An 18,929-nucleotide genomic window follows, 5' to 3' on the forward strand; every position below is an offset into this window, starting at 1 on the left:
ACATACAGTCCAGAGGAGGAGAGGCCATATCAGTACTGGATAATACATACAGTCCAGAGGAGAGGTCATATCAGTACTGGATAATACATACAGTCCAGAGGAGGAGAGGCCATATCAGTACTGGATAATACATACAGTCCAGAGGAGAGGAGGAGAGGCCATATCAGTACTGGATAATACATACAGTCCAGAGGAGAGGTCATATCAGTACTGGATAATACATACAGTCCAGAGGAGAGGTCATATCAGTACTGGATAATACATACAGTCCAGAGGAGAGGCCATATCAGTACTGGATAATACATACAGTCCAGAGGAGAGGTCATATCAGTACTGGATAATACATACAGTCCAGAGGAGGAGAGGTCATATCAGTACTGGATAATACATACAGTCCAGAGGAGAGGCCATATCAGTACTGGATAATACATACAGTCCAGAGGAGGAGAGGCCATATCAGTACTGGATAATACATACAGTCCAGAGGAGAGGTCATATCAGTACTGGATAATACATACAGTCCAGAGGAGTCGCCATATCAGTACTGGATAATACATACAGTCCAGAGGAGAGGTCATATCAGTACTGGATAATACATACAGTCCAGAGGAGGAGAGGCCATATCAGTACTGGATAATACATACAGTCCAGAGGAGAGGCCATATCAGTACTGGATAATACATACAGTCCAGAGGAGAGGCCATATCAGTACTGGATAATACATACAGTCCAGAGGAGGAGAGGCCATATCAGTACTGGATAATACATAGAGTCCAGAGGAGAGGTCATGTCAGTACTGGATAATACATAGAGTCCAGAGGAGAGGTCATATCAGTACTGAATAATACATACAGTCCAGAGGAAAGGAGGAGAGGTCATATCAGTACTGGATAATACATACAGTCCAGAGGAGAGGCCATATCAGTACTGGATAATACATACAGTCCAGAGGAGAGGAGGAGAGGTCATATCAGTACTGGATAATACATACAGTCCAGAGGAGAGGCCATATCAGTACTGGATAATACATACAGTCCAGAGGAGAGGCCATATCAGTACTGGATAATACATACAGTCCAGAGGAGGAGAGGCCATATCAGTTCTGGATAATACATACAGTCCAGAGGAGAGGCCATATCAGTACTGGATAATACATACAGTCCAGAGGAGGAGAGGCCATATCAGTACTGGATAATACATACAGTCCAGAGGAGAGGTCATATCAGTACTGGATAATACATACAGTCCAGAAGAGGAGAGGCCATATCAGTACTGGATAATACATACAGTCCAGAGTTGAGGTCATGTCAGTACTGGATAATACATAGAGTCCAGAGGAGAGGTCATATCAGTACTGAATAATACATACAGTCCAGAGGAAAGGAGGAGAGGTCATATCAGTACTAGATAATACATACAGTCCAGAGGAGGAGAGGCCATATCAGTACTGGATAATACATACAGTCCAGAGGAGAGGTCATATCAGTACTGGATAATACATACAGTCCAGAGGAGGAGAGGCCATATCAGTACTGGATAATACATACAGTCCAGAGGAGAGGAGGAGAGGCCATATCAGTACTGGATAATACATACAGTCCAGAGGAGAGGTCATATCAGTACTGGATAATACATACAGTCCAGAGGAGAGGTCATATCAGTACTGGATAATACATACAGTCCAGAGGAGGAGAGGTCATATCAGTACTGGATAATACATACAGTCCAGAGGAGAGGCCATATCAGTACTGGATAATACATACAGTCCAGAGGAGGAGAGGTCATATCAGTACTGGATAATACATACAGTCCAGAGGAGAGGCCATATCAGTACTGGATAATACATACAGTCCAGAGGAGGAGAGGCCATATCAGTACTGGATAATACATACAGTCCAGAGGAGAGGTCATATCAGTACTGGATAATACATACAGTCCAGAGGAGTCGCCATATCAGTACTGGATAATACATACAGTCCAGAGGAGAGGTCATATCAGTACAGGATAATACATACAGTCCAGAGGAGGAGAGGCCATATCAGTACTGGATAATACATACAGTCCAGAGGAGAGGCCATATCAGTACTGGATAATACATACAGTCCAGAGGAGAGGCCATATCAGTACTGGATAATACATACAGTCCAGAGGAGAGGAGGAGAGGTCATATCAGTACTGGATAATACATACAGTCCAGAGGAGAGGCCATATCAGTACTGGATAATACATACAGTCCAGAGGAAAGGAGGAGAGGTCATATCAGTACTGGATAATACATACAGTCCAGAGGAGAGGCCATATCAGTACTGGATAATACATACAGTCCAGAGGAGAGGAGGAGAGGTCATATCAGTACTGGATAATACATACAGTCCAGAGGAGAGGCCATATCAGTACTGGATAATACATACAGTCCAGAGGAGAGGCCATATCAGTACTGGATAATACATACAGTCCAGAGGAGGAGAGGCCATATCAGTTCTGGATAATACATACAGTCCAGAGGAGAGGCCATATCAGTACTGGATAATACATACAGTCCAGAGGAGGAGAGGCCATATCAGTACTGGATAATACATACAGTCCAGAGGAGAGGTCATATCAGTACTGGATAATACATAGAGTCCAGAGGAGAGGCCATATCAGTACTGGATAATACATACAGTCCAGAGGAGAGGTCATATCAGTACTGGATAATACATACAGTCCAGAGTTGAGGTCATGTCAGTACTGGATAATACATAGAGTCCAGAGGAGAGGTCATATCAGTACTGAATAATACATACAGTCCAGAGGAAAGGAGGAGAGGTCATATCAGTACTGGATAATACATACAGTCCAGAGGAGAGGCCATATCAGTACTGGATAATACATACAGTCCAGAAGAGGAGAGGCCATATCAGTACTGGATAATACATACAGTCCAGAGGAGAGGAGGAGAGGCCATATCAGTACTGGATAATACATACAGTCCAGAGGAGAGGTCATATCAGTACTGGATAATACATACAGTCCAGAGGAGAGGTCATATCAGTACTGGATAATACATACAGTCCAGAGGAGAGGTCATATCAGTACTGGATAATACATACAGTCCAGAGGAGAGGCCATATCAGTACTGGATAATACATACAGTCCAGAGGAGAGGTCATATCAGTACTGGATAATACATACAGTCCAGAGGAGGAGAGGTCATATCAGTACTGGATAATACATACAGTCCAGAGGAGAGGCCATATCAGTACTGGATAATACATACAGTCCAGAGGAGGAGAGGCCATATCAGTGCTGGATAATACATACAGTCCAGAGGAGAGGTCATATCAGTACTGGATAATACATACAGTCCAGAGGAGTCGCCATATCAGTACTGGATAATACATACAGTCCAGAGGAGAGGTCATATCAGTACTGGATAATACATACAGTCCAGAGGAGGAGAGGCCATATCAGTACTGGATAATACATACAGTCCAGAGGAGAGGCCATATCAGTACTGGATAATACATACAGTCCAGAGGAGAGGCCATATCAGTACTGGATAATACATACAGTCCAGAGGAGGAGAGGCCATATCAGTACTGGATAATACATAGAGTCCAGAGGAGGAGAGGCCATATCAGTACTGGATAATACATAGAGTCCAGAGGAGAGGTCATGTCAGTACTGGATAATACATAGAGTCCAGAGGAGAGGTCATATCAGTACTGAATAATACATACAGTCCAGAGGAAAGGAGGAGAGGTCATATCAGTACTGGATAATACATACAGTCCAGAGGAGAGGCCATATCAGTACTGGATAATACATACAGTCCAGAGGAGAGGAGGAGAGGTCATATCAGTACTGGATAATACATACAGTCCAGAGGAGAGGCCATATCAGTACTGGATAATACATACAGTCCAGAGGAGAGGCCATATCAGTACTGGATAATACATACAGTCCAGAGGAGGAGAGGCCATATCAGTACTGGATAATACATACAGTCCAGAGGAGAGGTCATATCAGTACTGGATAATACATACAGTCCAGAGGAGGAGAGGCCATATCAGTACTGGATAATACATAGAGTCCAGAGGAGAGGTCATATCAGTACTGGATAATACATACAGTCCAGAGGAGAGATCATATCAGTACTGGATAATACATAGAGTCCAGAGGAGAGGTCATATCAGTACTGGATAATACATACAGTCCAGAGGAGGAGAGGTCATATCAGTACTGGATAATACATACAGTCCAGAGGAAAGGAGGAGAGGTCATATCAGTACTGGATAATACATACAGTCCAGAGGAAAGGAGGAGAGGTCATATCAGTACTGGATAATACATACAGTCCAGAGGAGAGGCCATATCAGTACTGGATAATACATAGAGTCCAGAGGAGAGGTCATATCAGTACTGGATAATACATACAGTCCAGAGGAAAGGAGAGGTCATATCAGTACTGGATAATACATACAGTCCAGAGGAGGAGAGGCCATATCAGTACTGGATAATACATACAGTCCAGAGGAGAGGAGAGGTCATATCAGTACTGGATAATACATACAGTCCAGAGGAGAGGTCATATCAGTACTGGATAATACATACAGTCCAGAGGAGAGGCCATATCAGTACTGGATAATACATAGAGTCCAGAGGAGAGGTCATATCAGTACTGGATAATACATAGAGTCCAGAGGAGAGGTCATATCAGTACTGGATAATACATACAGTCCAGAGGAGAGGCCATATCAGTACTGGATAATACATAGAGTCCAGAGGAGAGATCATATCAGTACTGGATAATACATACAGTCCAGAGGAAAGGAGGAGAGGTCATATCAGTACTGGATAATACATACAGTCCAGAGGAGAGGTCATATCAGTACTGGATAATACATACAGTCCAGAGGAGAAGAGGGGAGATCATATCAGTACTGGATAATACATACAGTCCAGAGGAGAGGAGGAGAGATCATATCAGTACTGGATAATACATACAGTCCAGAGGAGAGGAGGATAGGTCATATCAGTACTGGATAATACATACAGTCCAGAGGAGGAGAGGAGAGGTCATATCAGTACTGGATAATACATACAGTCCAGAGGAGAGGAGGAGAGGCCATATCAGTACTGGATAATACATACAGTCCAGAGGAGAGGAGGATAGGTCATATCAGTACTGGATAATACATACAGTCCAGAGGAGGAGAGGAGGAGAGGCCATATCAGTACTGGATAATACATACAGTCCAGAGGAGAGGAGGAGAGGTCATATCAGTACTGGATAAAACATACACTCCAGAGGAGAGGTCATATCAGTACTGGATAATACATACAGTCCTGAGGAGAGGAGGAGAGATCATATCAGTACTGGATAATACATACAGTCCAGAGGAGAGGAGGAGAGGTCATATCAGTACTGGATAATACATACACTCCAGAGGAGAGGAGGAGAGGTCATATCAGTACTGGATAATACATACAGTCCAGAGGAGAGGAGGAGAGGTCATATCAGTACTGGATAATACATACAGTCCAGAGGAGAGGAGGAGAGATCATATCAGTACTGGATAATACTACAGTCCAGAGGAGAGGAGGAGAGGTCATATCAGTACTGGATAATACATACAGTCCAGAGGAGAGGAGGAGAGATCATATAAGTACTGGATAATACATACAGTCCAGAGGAGAGGAGGAGAGGTCATATCAGTACTGGATAATACATACAGTCCAGAGGAGAGGCCATATCAGTACTGGATAATACATACAGTCCAGAGGAGAGGTCATATCAGTACTGAATAATACATACAGTCCAGAGGAAAGGAGGAGAGGTCATATCAGTACTAGATAATACATACAGTCCAGAGGAGGAGAGGCCATATCAGTACTGGATAATACATACAGTCCAGAGGAGAGGAGGAGAGGCCATATCAGTACTGGATAATACATACAGTCCAGAGGAGAGGTCATATCAGTACTGGATAATACATACAGTCCAGAGGAGGAGAGGCCATATCAGTACTGGATAATACATACAGTCCAGAGGAGAGGAGGAGAGGCCATATCAGTACTGGATAATACATACAGTCCAGAGGAGAGGTCATATCAGTACTGGATAATACATACAGTCCGAGGGGAGGAGAGGTCATATCAGTACTGGATAATACATACAGTCCAGAGGGGAGGAGAGGTCATATCAGTACTGGATAATACATACAGTCCAGAGGAGAGGCCATATCAGTACTGGATAATACATACAGTCCAGAGGAGGAGAGGTCATATCAGTACTGGATAATACATACAGTCCAGAGGAGAGGCCATATCAGTACTGGATAATACATACAGTCCAGAGGAGGAGAGGCCATATCAGTACTGGATAATACATACAGTCCAGAGGAGAGGTCATATCAGTACTGGATAATACATACAGTCCAGAGGAGACGCCATATCAGTACTGGATAATACATACAGTCCGAGAGGAGAGGTCATATCAGTACAGGATAATACATACAGTCCAGAGGAGGAGAGGCCATATCAGTACTGGATAATACATACAGTCCAGAGGAGAGGCCATATCAGTACTGGATAATACATACAGTCCAGAGGAGAGGCCATATCAGTACTGGATAATACATACAGTCCAGAGGAGAGGAGGAGAGGTCATATCAGTACTGGATAATACATACAGTCCAAGGGAGGAGGAGAGGCCATATCAGTACTGGATAATACATACAGTCCAGAGGAAAGGAGGAGAGGTCATATCAGTACTGGATAATACATACAGTCCAGAGGAGAGGCCATATCAGTACTGGATAATACATACAGTCCAGAGGAGAGGAGGAGAGGTCATATCAGTACTGGATAATACATACAGTCCAGAGGAGAGGCCATATCAGTACTGGATAATACATACAGTCCAGGAGAGGAGAGGCCATATCAGTACTGGATAATACATACAGTCCAGAGGAGGAGAGGCCATATCAGTTCTGGATAATACATACAGTCCAGAGGAGAGGCCATATCAGTACTGGATAATACATACAGTCCAGAGGAGGAGAGGCCATATCAGTACTGGATAATACATACAGTCCAGGGAGGAGAGGTCATATCAGTACTGGATAATACATAGAGTCCAGAGGAGAGGCCATATCAGTACTGGATAATACATACAGTCCAGAGGAGAGGTCATATCAGTACTGGATAATACATACAGTCCAGAGTTGAGGTCATGTCAGTACTGGATAATACATAGAGTCCAGAGGAGAGGTCATATCAGTACTGGATAATACATACAGTCCAGAGGAGGAGAGGTCATATCAGTACTGGATAATACATACAGTCCAGAGGAGAGGCCATATCAGTACTGGATAATACATACAGTCCAGAGGAGGAGAGGCCATATCAGTGCTGGATAATACATACAGTCCAGAGGAGAGGTCATATCAGTACTGGATAATACATACAGTCCAGAGGAGTCGCCATATCAGTACTGGATAATACATACAGTCCAGAGGAGAGGTCATATCAGTACTGGATAATACATACAGTCCAGAGGAGGAGAGGCCATATCAGTACTGGATAATACATACAGTCCAGAGGAGAGGCCATATCAGTACTGGATAATACATACAGTCCAGAGGAGAGGCCATATCAGTACTGGATAATACATACAGTCCAGAGGAGGAGAGGCCATATCAGTACTGGATAATACATAGAGTCCAGAGGAGGAGAGGCCATATCAGTACTGGATAATACATAGAGTCCAGAGGAGAGGTCATGTCAGTACAGGATAATACATACAGTCCAGAGGAGGAGAGGCCATATCAGTACTGGATAATACATACAGTCCAGAGGAGAGGCCATATCAGTACTGGATAATACATACAGTCCAGAGGAGAGGCCATATCAGTACTGGATAATACATACAGTCCAGAGGAGAGGAGGAGAGGTCATATCAGTACTGGATAATACATACAGTCCAGAGGGAGGAGAGGCCATATCAGTACTGGATAATACATACAGTCCAGAGGAAAGGAGGAGAGGTCATATCAGTACTGGATAATACATACAGTCCAGAGGAGAGGCCATATCAGTACTGGATAATACATACAGTCCAGAGGAGAGGAGGAGAGGTCATATCAGTACTGGATAATACATACAGTCCAGAGGAGAGGCCATATCAGTACTGGATAATACATACAGTCCAGAGGAGAGGCCATATCAGTACTGGATAATACATACAGTCCAGAGGAGGAGAGGCCATATCAGTTCTGGATAATACATACAGTCCAGAGGAGAGGCCATATCAGTACTGGATAATACATACAGTCCAGAGGAGGAGAGGCCATATCAGTACTGGATAATACATACAGTCCAGAGGAGAGGTCATATCAGTACTGGATAATACATAGAGTCCAGAGGAGAGGCCATATCAGTACTGGATAATACATACAGTCCAGAGGAGAGGTCATATCAGTACTGGATAATACATACAGTCCAGAGTTGAGGTCATGTCAGTACTGGATAATACATAGAGTCCAGAGGAGAGGTCATATCAGTACTGGATAATACATACAGTCCAGAGGAGGAGAGGTCATATCAGTACTGGATAATACATACAGTCCAGAGGAGAGGCCATATCAGTACTGGATAATACATACAGTCCAGAGGAGGAGAGGCCATATCAGTGCTGGATAATACATACAGTCCAGAGGGAGAGGTCATATCAGTACTGGATAATACATACAGTCCAGAGGAGTCGCCATATCAGTACTGGATAATACATACAGTCCAGAGGAGAGGTCATATCAGTACTGGATAATACATACAGTCCAGAGGAGGAGAGGCCATATCAGTACTGGATAATACATACAGTCCAGAGGAGAGGCCATATCAGTACTGGATAATACATACAGTCCAGAGGAGAGGCCATATCAGTACTGGATAATACATACAGTCCAGAGGAGGAGAGGCCATATCAGTACTGGATAATACATAGAGTCCAGAGGAGGAGAGGCCATATCAGTACTGGATAATACATAGAGTCCAGAGGAGAGGTCATGTCAGTACTGGATAATACATAGAGTCCAGAGGAGAGGTCATATCAGTACTGAATAATACATACAGTCCAGAGGAAAGGAGGAGAGGTCATATCAGTACTGGATAATACATACAGTCCAGAGGAGAGGCCATATCAGTACTGGATAATACATACAGTCCAGAGGAGAGGAGGAGAGGTCATATCAGTACTGGATAATACATACAGTCCAGAGGAGAGGCCATATCAGTACTGGATAATACATACAGTCCAGAGGAGAGGCCATATCAGTACTGGATAATACATACAGTCCAGAGGAGGAGAGGCCATATCAGTACTGGATAATACATACAGTCCAGAGGAGAGGTCATATCAGTACTGGATAATACATACAGTCCAGAGGAGGAGAGGCCATATCAGTACTGGATAATACATAGAGTCCAGAGGAGAGGTCATATCAGTACTGGATAATACATACAGTCCAGAGGAGAGATCATATCAGTACTGGATAATACATAGAGTCCAGAGGAGAGGTCATATCAGTACTGGATAATACATACAGTCCAGAGGAGGAGAGGTCATATCAGTACTGGATAATACATACAGTCCAGAGGAAAGGAGGAGAGGTCATATCAGTACTGGATAATACATACAGTCCAGAGGAAAGGAGGAGAGGTCATATCAGTACTGGATAATACATACAGTCCAGAGGAGAGGCCATATCAGTACTGGATAATACATAGAGTCCAGAGGAGAGGTCATATCAGTACTGGATAATACATACAGTCCAGAGGAAAGGAGAGGTCATATCAGTACTGGATAATACATACAGTCCAGAGGAGGAGAGGCCATATCAGTACTGGATAATACATACAGTCCAGAGGAGAGGAGAGGTCATATCAGTACTGGATAATACATACAGTCCAGAGGAGAGGTCATATCAGTACTGGATAATACATACAGTCCAGAGGAGAGGCCATATCAGTACTGGATAATACATAGAGTCCAGAGGAGAGGTCATATCAGTACTGGATAATACATAGAGTCCAGAGGAGAGGTCATATCAGTACTGGATAATACATACAGTCCAGAGGAGAGGCCATATCAGTACTGGATAATACATAGAGTCCAGAGGAGAGATCATATCAGTACTGGATAATACATACAGTCCAGAGGAAAGGAGGAGAGGTCATATCAGTACTGGATAATACATACAGTCCAGAGGAGAGGTCATATCAGTACTGGATAATACATACAGTCCAGAGGAGAAGAGGGGAGATCATATCAGTACTGGATAATACATACAGTCCAGAGGAGAGGAGGAGAGATCATATCAGTACTGGATAATACATACAGTCCAGAGGAGAGGAGGATAGGTCATATCAGTACTGGATAATACATACAGTCCAGAGGAGAGGAGGAGAGGCCATATCAGTACTGGATAATACATACAGTCCAGAGGAGAGGAGGATAGGTCATATCAGTACTGGATAATACATACAGTCCAGAGGAGGAGAGGAGGAGAGGCCATATCAGTACTGGATAATACATACAGTCCAGAGGAGAGGAGGCGAGGTCATATCAGTACTGGATAAAACATACACTCCAGAGGAGAGGTCATATCAGTACTGGATAATACATACAGTCCTGAGGAGAGGAGGAGAGATCATATCAGTACTGGATAATACATACAGTCCAGAGGAGAGGAGGAGAGGTCATATCAGTACTGGATAATACATACACTCCAGAGGAGAGGAGGAGAGGTCATATCAGTACTGGATAATACATACAGTCCAGAGGAGAGGAGGAGAGGTCATATCAGTACTGGATAATACATACAGTCCAGAGGAGAGGAGGAGAGATCATATCAGTACTGGATAATACTACAGTCCAGAGGAGAGGAGGAGAGGTCATATCAGTACTGGATAATACATACAGTCCAGAGGAGAGGAGGAGAGGTCATATCAGTACTGGATAATACATACAGTCCAGAGGAGAGGCCATATCAGTACTGGATAATACATACAGTCCAGAGGAGAGGAGGAGAGGAGGAGAGGTCATATCAGTACTGGATAATACATACAGTCCAGAGGAGAGGTCATATCAGTACTGGATAATACATACAGTCCAGAGGAGAGGAGGAGAGGCCATATCAGTACTGGATAATACATACAGTCCAGAGGAGAGGAGGAGAGGCCATATCAGTACTGGATAATACATACAATCCAGAAGGGGGAGAGGAGAGGTCAAATCAGTACTGGATAATACATACAGTCCAGAGGAGAGGAGGAGAGGTCATATCAGTACTGGATAATACATACAGTCCAGAGGAGAGGTCATATCAGTACTGGATAATACATACAGTCCAGAGGAGAGGTCATATCAGTACTGGATAATACATAGAGTCCAGAGGAGAGGTCATGTCAGTACTGGATAATACATAGAGTCCAGAGGAGAGGTCATATCAGTACTGAATAATACATACAGTCCAGAGGAAAGGAGGAGAGGTCATATCAGTACTGGATAATACATACAGTCCAGAGGAGAGGCCATATCAGTACTGGATAATACATACAGTCCAGAGGAGAGGTCATATCAGTACTGGATAATACATACAGTCCAGAGGAGAGGTCATATCAGTACTGGATAATACATACAGTCCAGAGGAAAGGAGGAGAGGCCATATCAGTACTCGATAATACATACAGTCCAGAGGAGAGGAGGAGAGGTCATATCAGTACTGGATAATACATACAGTCCAGAGGAGAGGCCATATCAGTACTGGATAATACATACAGTCCAGAGGAGAGGAGGAGAGGCCATATCAGTACTCGATAATACATACAGTCCAGAGGAGAGGAGGAGAGGTCATATCAGTACTGGATAATACATACAGTCCAGAGGAGGAGAGGAGAGGTCATATCAGTACTGGATAATACATACAGTCCAGAGGAGAGGTCATATCAGTACTGGATAATACATACAGTCCAGAGGAGAGGTCATATCAGTACTGGATAATACATACAGTCCAGAGGAGAGGTCATATCAGTACTGGATAATACATACAGTCCAGAGGAGGAGAGGCCATATCAGTACTGGATAATACATACAGTCCAGAGGAGAGGTCATATCAGTACTGGATAATACATACAGTCCAGAGGAGAGGCCATATCAGTACTGGATAATACATACAGTCCAGAGGAGGAGAGGCCATATCAGTACTGTATAATACATACAGTCCAGAGGAGAGGCCATATCAGTACTGGATAATACATACAGTCCAGAGGAAAGGAGGAGAGGTCATATCAGTACTGGATAATACATACAGTCCAGAGGAGAGGCCATATCAGTACTGGATAATACATACAGTCCAGAGGAAAGAAGAGGTCATATCAGTACTGGATAATACATACAGTCCAGAGGAGGAGAGGCCATATCAGTACTGGATAATACATACAGTCCAGAGGAGAGGAGGAGAGGTCATATCAGTACTGGATAATACATACAGTCCAGAGGAGGAGAGGTCATATCAGTACTGGATAATACATACAGTCCAGAGGAGAGGTCATATCAGTACTGGATAATACATACAGTCCAGAGGAGAGGAGGAGAGATCATATCAGTACTGGATAATACATACAGTCCAGAGGAGAGGAGGAGAGGTCATATCAGTACTGGATAATACATACAGTCCAGAGGAGGAGAGGAGAGGTCATATCAGTACTGGATAATACATACAGTCCAGAGGAGAGGAGGAGAGGTCATATCAGTACTGGATAATACATACAGTCCAGAGGAGAGGTCATATCAGTACTGGATAATACATACAGTCCAGAGGAGAGGAGGAGAGATCATATCAGTACTGGATAATACTACAGTCCAGAGGAGAGGAGGAGAGGTCATATCAGTACTGGATAATACATACAGTCCAGAGGAGAGGCCATATCAGTACTGGATAATACATACAGTCCAGAGGAGAGGAGGAGAGGAGGAGAGGTCATATCAGTACTGGATAATACATACAGTCCGGAGGAGAGGTCATATCAGTACTGGATAATACATACAGTCCAGAGGAGAGGAGGAGAGGACATATCAGTACTGGATAATACATACAGTCCAGAGGAGAGGAGGAGAGGCCATATCAGTACTGGATAATACATACAGTCCAGAGGAGAGGCCATATCAGTACTGGATAATACATACAGTCCAGAGGGAGAGGAGGAGAGGTCATATCAGTACTGGATAATACATACAGTCCAGAGGAGAGGAGGAGAGGTCATATCAGTGCTGGATAATACATACAATCCAGAAGGGGGAGAGGAGAGGTCAAATCAGTACTGGATAATACATACAGTCCAGAGGAGAGGAGGAGAGGTCATATCAGTACTGGATAATACATACAGTCCAGAGGAGAGGTCATATCAGTACTGGATAATACATACAGTCCAGAGGAAAGGAGGAGAGGTCATATCAGTACTGGATAATACATACAGTCCAGAGGAGAGGCCATATCAGTACTGGAAAATACATACAGTCCAGAGGAGAGGTCATATCAGTACTGGATAATACATACAGTCCAGAGGAGAGGAGGAGAGGCCATATCAGTACTGGATAATACATACAGTCCAGAGGAGAGGAGGAGAGGCCACATCAGTACTGGATAATACATACAGTCCAGAGGAGGCTGGTGGGCAAAAATATATGAGGACGGGCTCATTGTAATGGCTGGAATTAAATTAAAGGAAAGGTATCAAACACATCAAACACATGGGCTCTCCATTTGTTAGATACCGGTCTATTTATTATATTCCAGCCATTACAATGAACCTGTCCTCTGATATCTCTGTGACATCATATACAATAAGTCTAGTGGCAACTTCATTCTACTCCTCCTAACTTTTATGAAATTTTAATAGGAAGTTGGATTTGATACCTCTTCTAGCTCAGACAGGAAGTTCACGTGGTCTCTGCTCTGCAGACACTTCCTCTTCCTGCGGTGTTTCTGCTTCTTCTCCTGCTGGGACAGGAAGTTGTCCACCACTGTCGGCTGCTCACAGCGACCCCTACTGCCGCGACAGGACGCCTCCAGAACGGCAGACTCCGCAGCCTCAAACCCACACAGGTCAAACGAGTACCTGCAGCACAAAACAAAAACCTGTCCACTGGATGGTTTCAAACAAACCCCCGGGGCAATATTCACTCACTCACTTTCTCCCTCCCTCACTCACTTAACTAGCATACTATCTCACTCACTCAGTCACTTCTAGCTAACTAACTAACCATGTAAACTGACTAACCATGTAAACTAACAGAGAGATAGATACCTGCGTCGTGCGTTGGTCCCCTTCTCTGTCTGGTCAGAGGTGCTGTTGTTGTCCGTCCCTATGCCGCTGTCGCTGGGAATAGTCTCCTCGCTGTGTGATTCACTGATGGGTGACAGCGTCACCTCCTTGATGGACGCCGCCCCCTCAGATAGGTGGGACGGGGAGTTGGCCAAGAGGCGCGGGGGAGAGAGCTTCCAGCCGGCCCCCAGTAGCCCCCTGCCTGGGGGTTTAGAGGGCAGGGCACTGATGGGCTGCAGGCTGGGCATGGTGGCGTCAGAGTGGGGGCCGTGAGGGCCGGGGTGGCACAGAGAGGACAGGGTGTGGGGTCTGAGGAGGAGGGTACTGGAGCTGAGAGGGGGGGTGGAAGGCACTAGGAGTCTGTTGTACAGGCTGGACATGGAGGCAGGCACAGGGGGCTTGGCCCCCCCACCTCTGGGGGGAAGGGTTTGGGTGTCAGAGCGCGGCTTCCTCCCCCTCTTCTTCCCGATGTAGATGGTTCCTCTTTTACTGACGTTGATCTGCTTCCCCAGACGAGCCTCAATGGTAGAGGCCATGACCGTCATGGCGGAAGAGACCGGAGCCGAGGCGGACTTCAGCGCTAGGCTTCCATGTTGGCTGGAGCATGATAGGATCTCATTCAGGATGCTCTGCACCTTCCCCAGCTTCAGCCTCTTCACCGGCCTGACATGGCCACCCTCACCGCGCTTCAGTTTCAACTCATTAGCATTGGGGCTAGTGGAACCAGATGCGATTTGGGCAAGCGTGGTCTTTCTCCTACGGCTGAGCCCAGCAGGGCTGTCCCGGGCTAGAGGGCTCAGGGGGAGGTGGAGGTGCCCTCATGGATGGTTTCCACAGTGAGCAGGGGTTGTTTTTGGGACGACCTCGTTTGCGCTTGGCGGGGTGTGGACAGTCAGACTGTCTGTGTTGGTGTACAGGGGCTGGAGGGGGTGATGGGGAAGGCAGAGGGGGGCTCACACATAGCTGACAGGGGCTGCGGCCACTCTCCCTCTGGACTAGGTTGGGGGGCTTCGGGACTTCAGGTAGGACCACCGGTCCTTGGTCTTGGGAAGGCTGGGGCTGGGGTTAGGGCTGGGTTTTAGGCTAGTTTTGGGGTTAGGGTTAAATATGGGGCTTAGGTTGGGCAGTCTAGGGTTAGGGTTGAGAGTGGATCTTGAATTAGGGATATGGTTGGGGTTCGGGCTAGGCAGTCTGGGGCTAGGGTTGGGATCAGGGTGTTTGTGGGGATCTGTGGCTGATCTAGGATGGCCAACTGGGTTCTTCCTCACCCAGCTCTGGATCATGGCTGATTCCATGTTGGCCCCACTCATCACCCTTGCTCCTTTCTCCACTCTCTCACCTATCTCTGTTCTCTCTGTTCTCTCTCCCTTATCTGCTCTTTCTCCTTTCTCCCCGTCTGCCTCAAGCTGGCTACCCTCCTCACGCCGTCCTGACCGAGATTCACTCCTGTGGGAGTCCATCTTGTTGCCTTCCATCTTGTGGGACTCTCTTTTATGAGACTCCATCTTGTTGCCTTCCATCTTGTGGGACTCTCTTTTATGAGACTCCATCTTGTTGCCTTCCATCTTGTGGGTCTCTCTTTTATGAGACTCCATCTTGTTGCCTTCCATCTTGTGGGTCTCTCTTTTATGAGACTCCATCTTGTTGCCTTCCGTCTTGTGGGCCACTTTGGGCTCTGGGGGCCCTGATTTGCTCCTCTCTGTGATGTCAGTGCCCTGCAGCTGTTCTGATTGGTCTTCCTGGGTGAGTGACTCCTGGAGACACCGCCTCCTCCTCCGTTTCCTCCCTATTCCCTCTTCCATCAGCTCAGGAGCACCAAGCGCTGGCATCTCCCTCTCCTCCTCCTTTCTTGTCCTCCCTATGCTCTCCTTCTCTTCTCTCTCCAGCTCAGGGGTCTCCTCCCTCCTGTACTTCTGCCTTTCATCCAGAACTATCAGACTCTCCGCATCTTTCTCTGCCATCCTCCCCCATGGCAACTCAGCATTGTGGGTATTACCCAGAGTCCTCTGGGGGTCCTTCCTGCCGTACTTCCTCTTGATGTTTCCAAACAGCTGCTCACTGACCTCCTGTAAGCCCCGTCCTCTGGAGAGAGAGGTCAGGTTCAGAATGCTGGCGTCCGTTACTACGGGCAACACGGGATCAGGGCTCAGGGGTCGCTGGGGAGAGGGGCTGAAAGAGCGAGGGGAGGGGCTTCCTGGGACTCTCTTCATTGGAGGTTTGAGGAAGGAAGGGGCCAGATCAGAGAGAGGGCTCCTATTGGCTCCCGCTGGTTCTCTGCTGGGCTCAGTATGCACTGGATTGGCTGGGGATGCGGAGGGAGGCGTGGCCCAGGCTGGACTGTGTGTATGTTGGTGAGTGAATTGTGGTGGCTGTGTGTGTTGCTGTTGGGGTTGGTGTGTGAGTGTGTGTGGGGGCAGTGGTGTGGTGTGTAGGATAGAGGGCTTGGACTGGTGTTTCGGGGGGGTGACATCCCCAAGTAGTTGCAGTAGCCCCCCTCTTTAGGTTCTGCTGCTCTGAAGGGTCTCTCATAGGTCTGAAGATAGAAACACAAAGAAGAGAATGTTCAGTACAGCTGCTCTTTATGAGAAACATCAACATATGTGACAACAGCTTATATCCAAAGTCTGTCTGTTGGTGTTTAAGCATTTGGAATGGATAACAAAACAATGTGGTAAAGATGTTCCATGCTGAGAGAGAGAGAGAGAGAGAGAGAGAGAGAGAGAGAGAGAGAGGAGAGAGAGACAAAGGGAGAAAAAAGAGAGAGAGAGAGACACACAAAAGAGAGAAAACACAGAGAGAGAGACACAGAGAGAGAGAGAGAGAGAGAGAGAGACCGAGAGAGAGAGGACAGAGAGAGACACAGAGAGACAAGAGAGACACAGAGAGAGAGAGACACAGAGCGAGACACAGAGAGAGAGACACAGAGAGAGAGAGAGAGACAGAGAGAGAGACAGAGAGAGAGACAGAGAGAGAGACAGAGAGAGAGAGAGAGAGAGACAGAGAGAGACAGAGTGAGAGAGAGAGAGAGACAGAGAGAGAGAGAGAGAGACAGAGAGAGAGAGAGAGAGAGAGGGAGAAAGAAGAATACACTAGTAGAAGACAAGGGGAAGAGAAGGGGGTAAAAACAGAAGAGCTTCTGTCAGGATGCTCAACCAGTCAGCGGAGGACGGATGGATAGCTGAATCACACAACCCCTAACTCATCAATACAGTACACACACTAGTCTAAACATTGTGGTGTGTACCACTAGACATTCAGTAACAGAATGTTAAGGGGTTGAAATGTAAAGAAGCGGATGTGTGTGTGTGGTTTTGTCTGTTATTAGCAGGCTCAGCCTATAATGCAAGAACCTGCCTTATGTAATGAGCTCCAGAGATGCAGTTAACCACATCTCTGCTTTTCAGCAGGTACCCCCCCACCCCCACACACGAACAAGACCAGAGCCTATGAGAGCCATTTTACAGGATGTACCTCTGCTCAGTGGTTGGAGGAAACAAAGCATAGCAGCCATAAACAGTCACTTCTCCTCTACCACTCTGCTACACAGTCACATCTCCTCTACCACTCTGCTACACAGTCACATCTCCTCTACCACTCTGCTACACAGTCACTTCTCCTCTACCACTCTGCTACACAGTCACATCTCCTCTAACACTCTGCTACACAGTCACATCTCCTCTAACACTCTGCTACAGTCACATCTCCTCTACCACTCTGCTACACAGTCACATCTCCTCTAACACTCTGCTACACAGTCACATCTCCTCTAACACTCTGCTACAGTCACATCTCCTCTACCACTCTGCTACACAGTCACATCTCCTCTAACACTCTGCTACAGTCACATCTCCTCTACCACTCTGCTACACAGTCACATCTCCTCTAACACTCTGCTACACAGTCACTTCTCCTCTACCACTCTGCTACACAGTCACATCTCCTCTACCACTCTGCTACAGTCACATCTCCTCTACCACTCTGCTACACAGTCACTTCTCCTCTACCACTCTGCTACACAGTCACATCTCCTCTACCACTCTGCTACACAGTCACATCTCCTCTACCACTCTGCTACAGTCACATCTCCTCTACCACTCTGCTACACAGTCACATCTCCTCTACCACTCTGCTACACAGTCACATCTCCTCTACCACTCTGCTACACAGTCACATCTCCTCTACCACTCTGCTACACAGTCACATCTCCTCTACCTCTCTGCTACACAGTCACATCTCCTCTACCACTCTGCTACACAGTCACATCTCCTCTACCACTCTGCTACACAGTCACATCTCCTCTACCACTCTGCTACACAGTCACATCTCCTCTACCACTCTGCTACACAGTCACATCTCCTCTACCACTCTGCTACACAGTCACATCTCCTCTACCACTCTGCTACACAGTCACATCTCCTCTACCACTCTGCTACACAGTCACATCTCCTCTACCACTCTGCTACACAGTCACATCTCCTCTACCACTCTGCTACACAGTCACATCTCCTCTACCACTCTGCTACACAGTCACATCTCCTCTACCACTCTGCTACACAGTC

At 46.1% G+C, this 18,929-nt stretch overlaps 2 protein-coding genes across 2 annotated transcripts in view; both read right to left on the reverse strand.

Annotated features, from left to right (window-relative positions):
* The window catches only part of LOC106580280 (SET-binding protein), a 97,461-nt gene extending 82,130 nt beyond the window's left edge, over positions 1 to 15,331 (reverse strand). Inside the window, exons 1-3 of the mRNA XM_045703362.1 lie at positions 15,286 to 15,331; positions 14,353 to 15,187; positions 13,962 to 14,163 (exon numbers count right to left, since the gene is read on the reverse strand). Coding sequence (XP_045559318.1) covers positions 13,962 to 14,163; positions 14,353 to 15,187; positions 15,286 to 15,331 — 1,083 coding nt within the window. The remainder of the gene's footprint in view (positions 1 to 13,961; positions 14,164 to 14,352; positions 15,188 to 15,285) is intronic.
* Positions 15,332 to 15,365: 34 nt separating this feature from the next.
* The window catches only part of LOC106580395 (glutamic acid-rich protein), an 89,634-nt gene continuing 86,070 nt past the window's right edge, over positions 15,366 to 18,929 (reverse strand). The window contains exon 3 of the mRNA XM_014161405.2: positions 15,366 to 16,903. Within this exon, the coding sequence (XP_014016880.2) occupies positions 15,366 to 16,580 (1,215 nt within the window). The 5' untranslated portion in view covers positions 16,581 to 16,903. The remainder of the gene's footprint in view (positions 16,904 to 18,929) is intronic.

The sequence above is a fragment of the Salmo salar genome, chromosome ssa20 (genome assembly GCF_905237065.1).
Source record: "Salmo salar chromosome ssa20, Ssal_v3.1, whole genome shotgun sequence".
Taxonomy (NCBI): domain Eukaryota; kingdom Metazoa; phylum Chordata; class Actinopteri; order Salmoniformes; family Salmonidae; genus Salmo; species Salmo salar.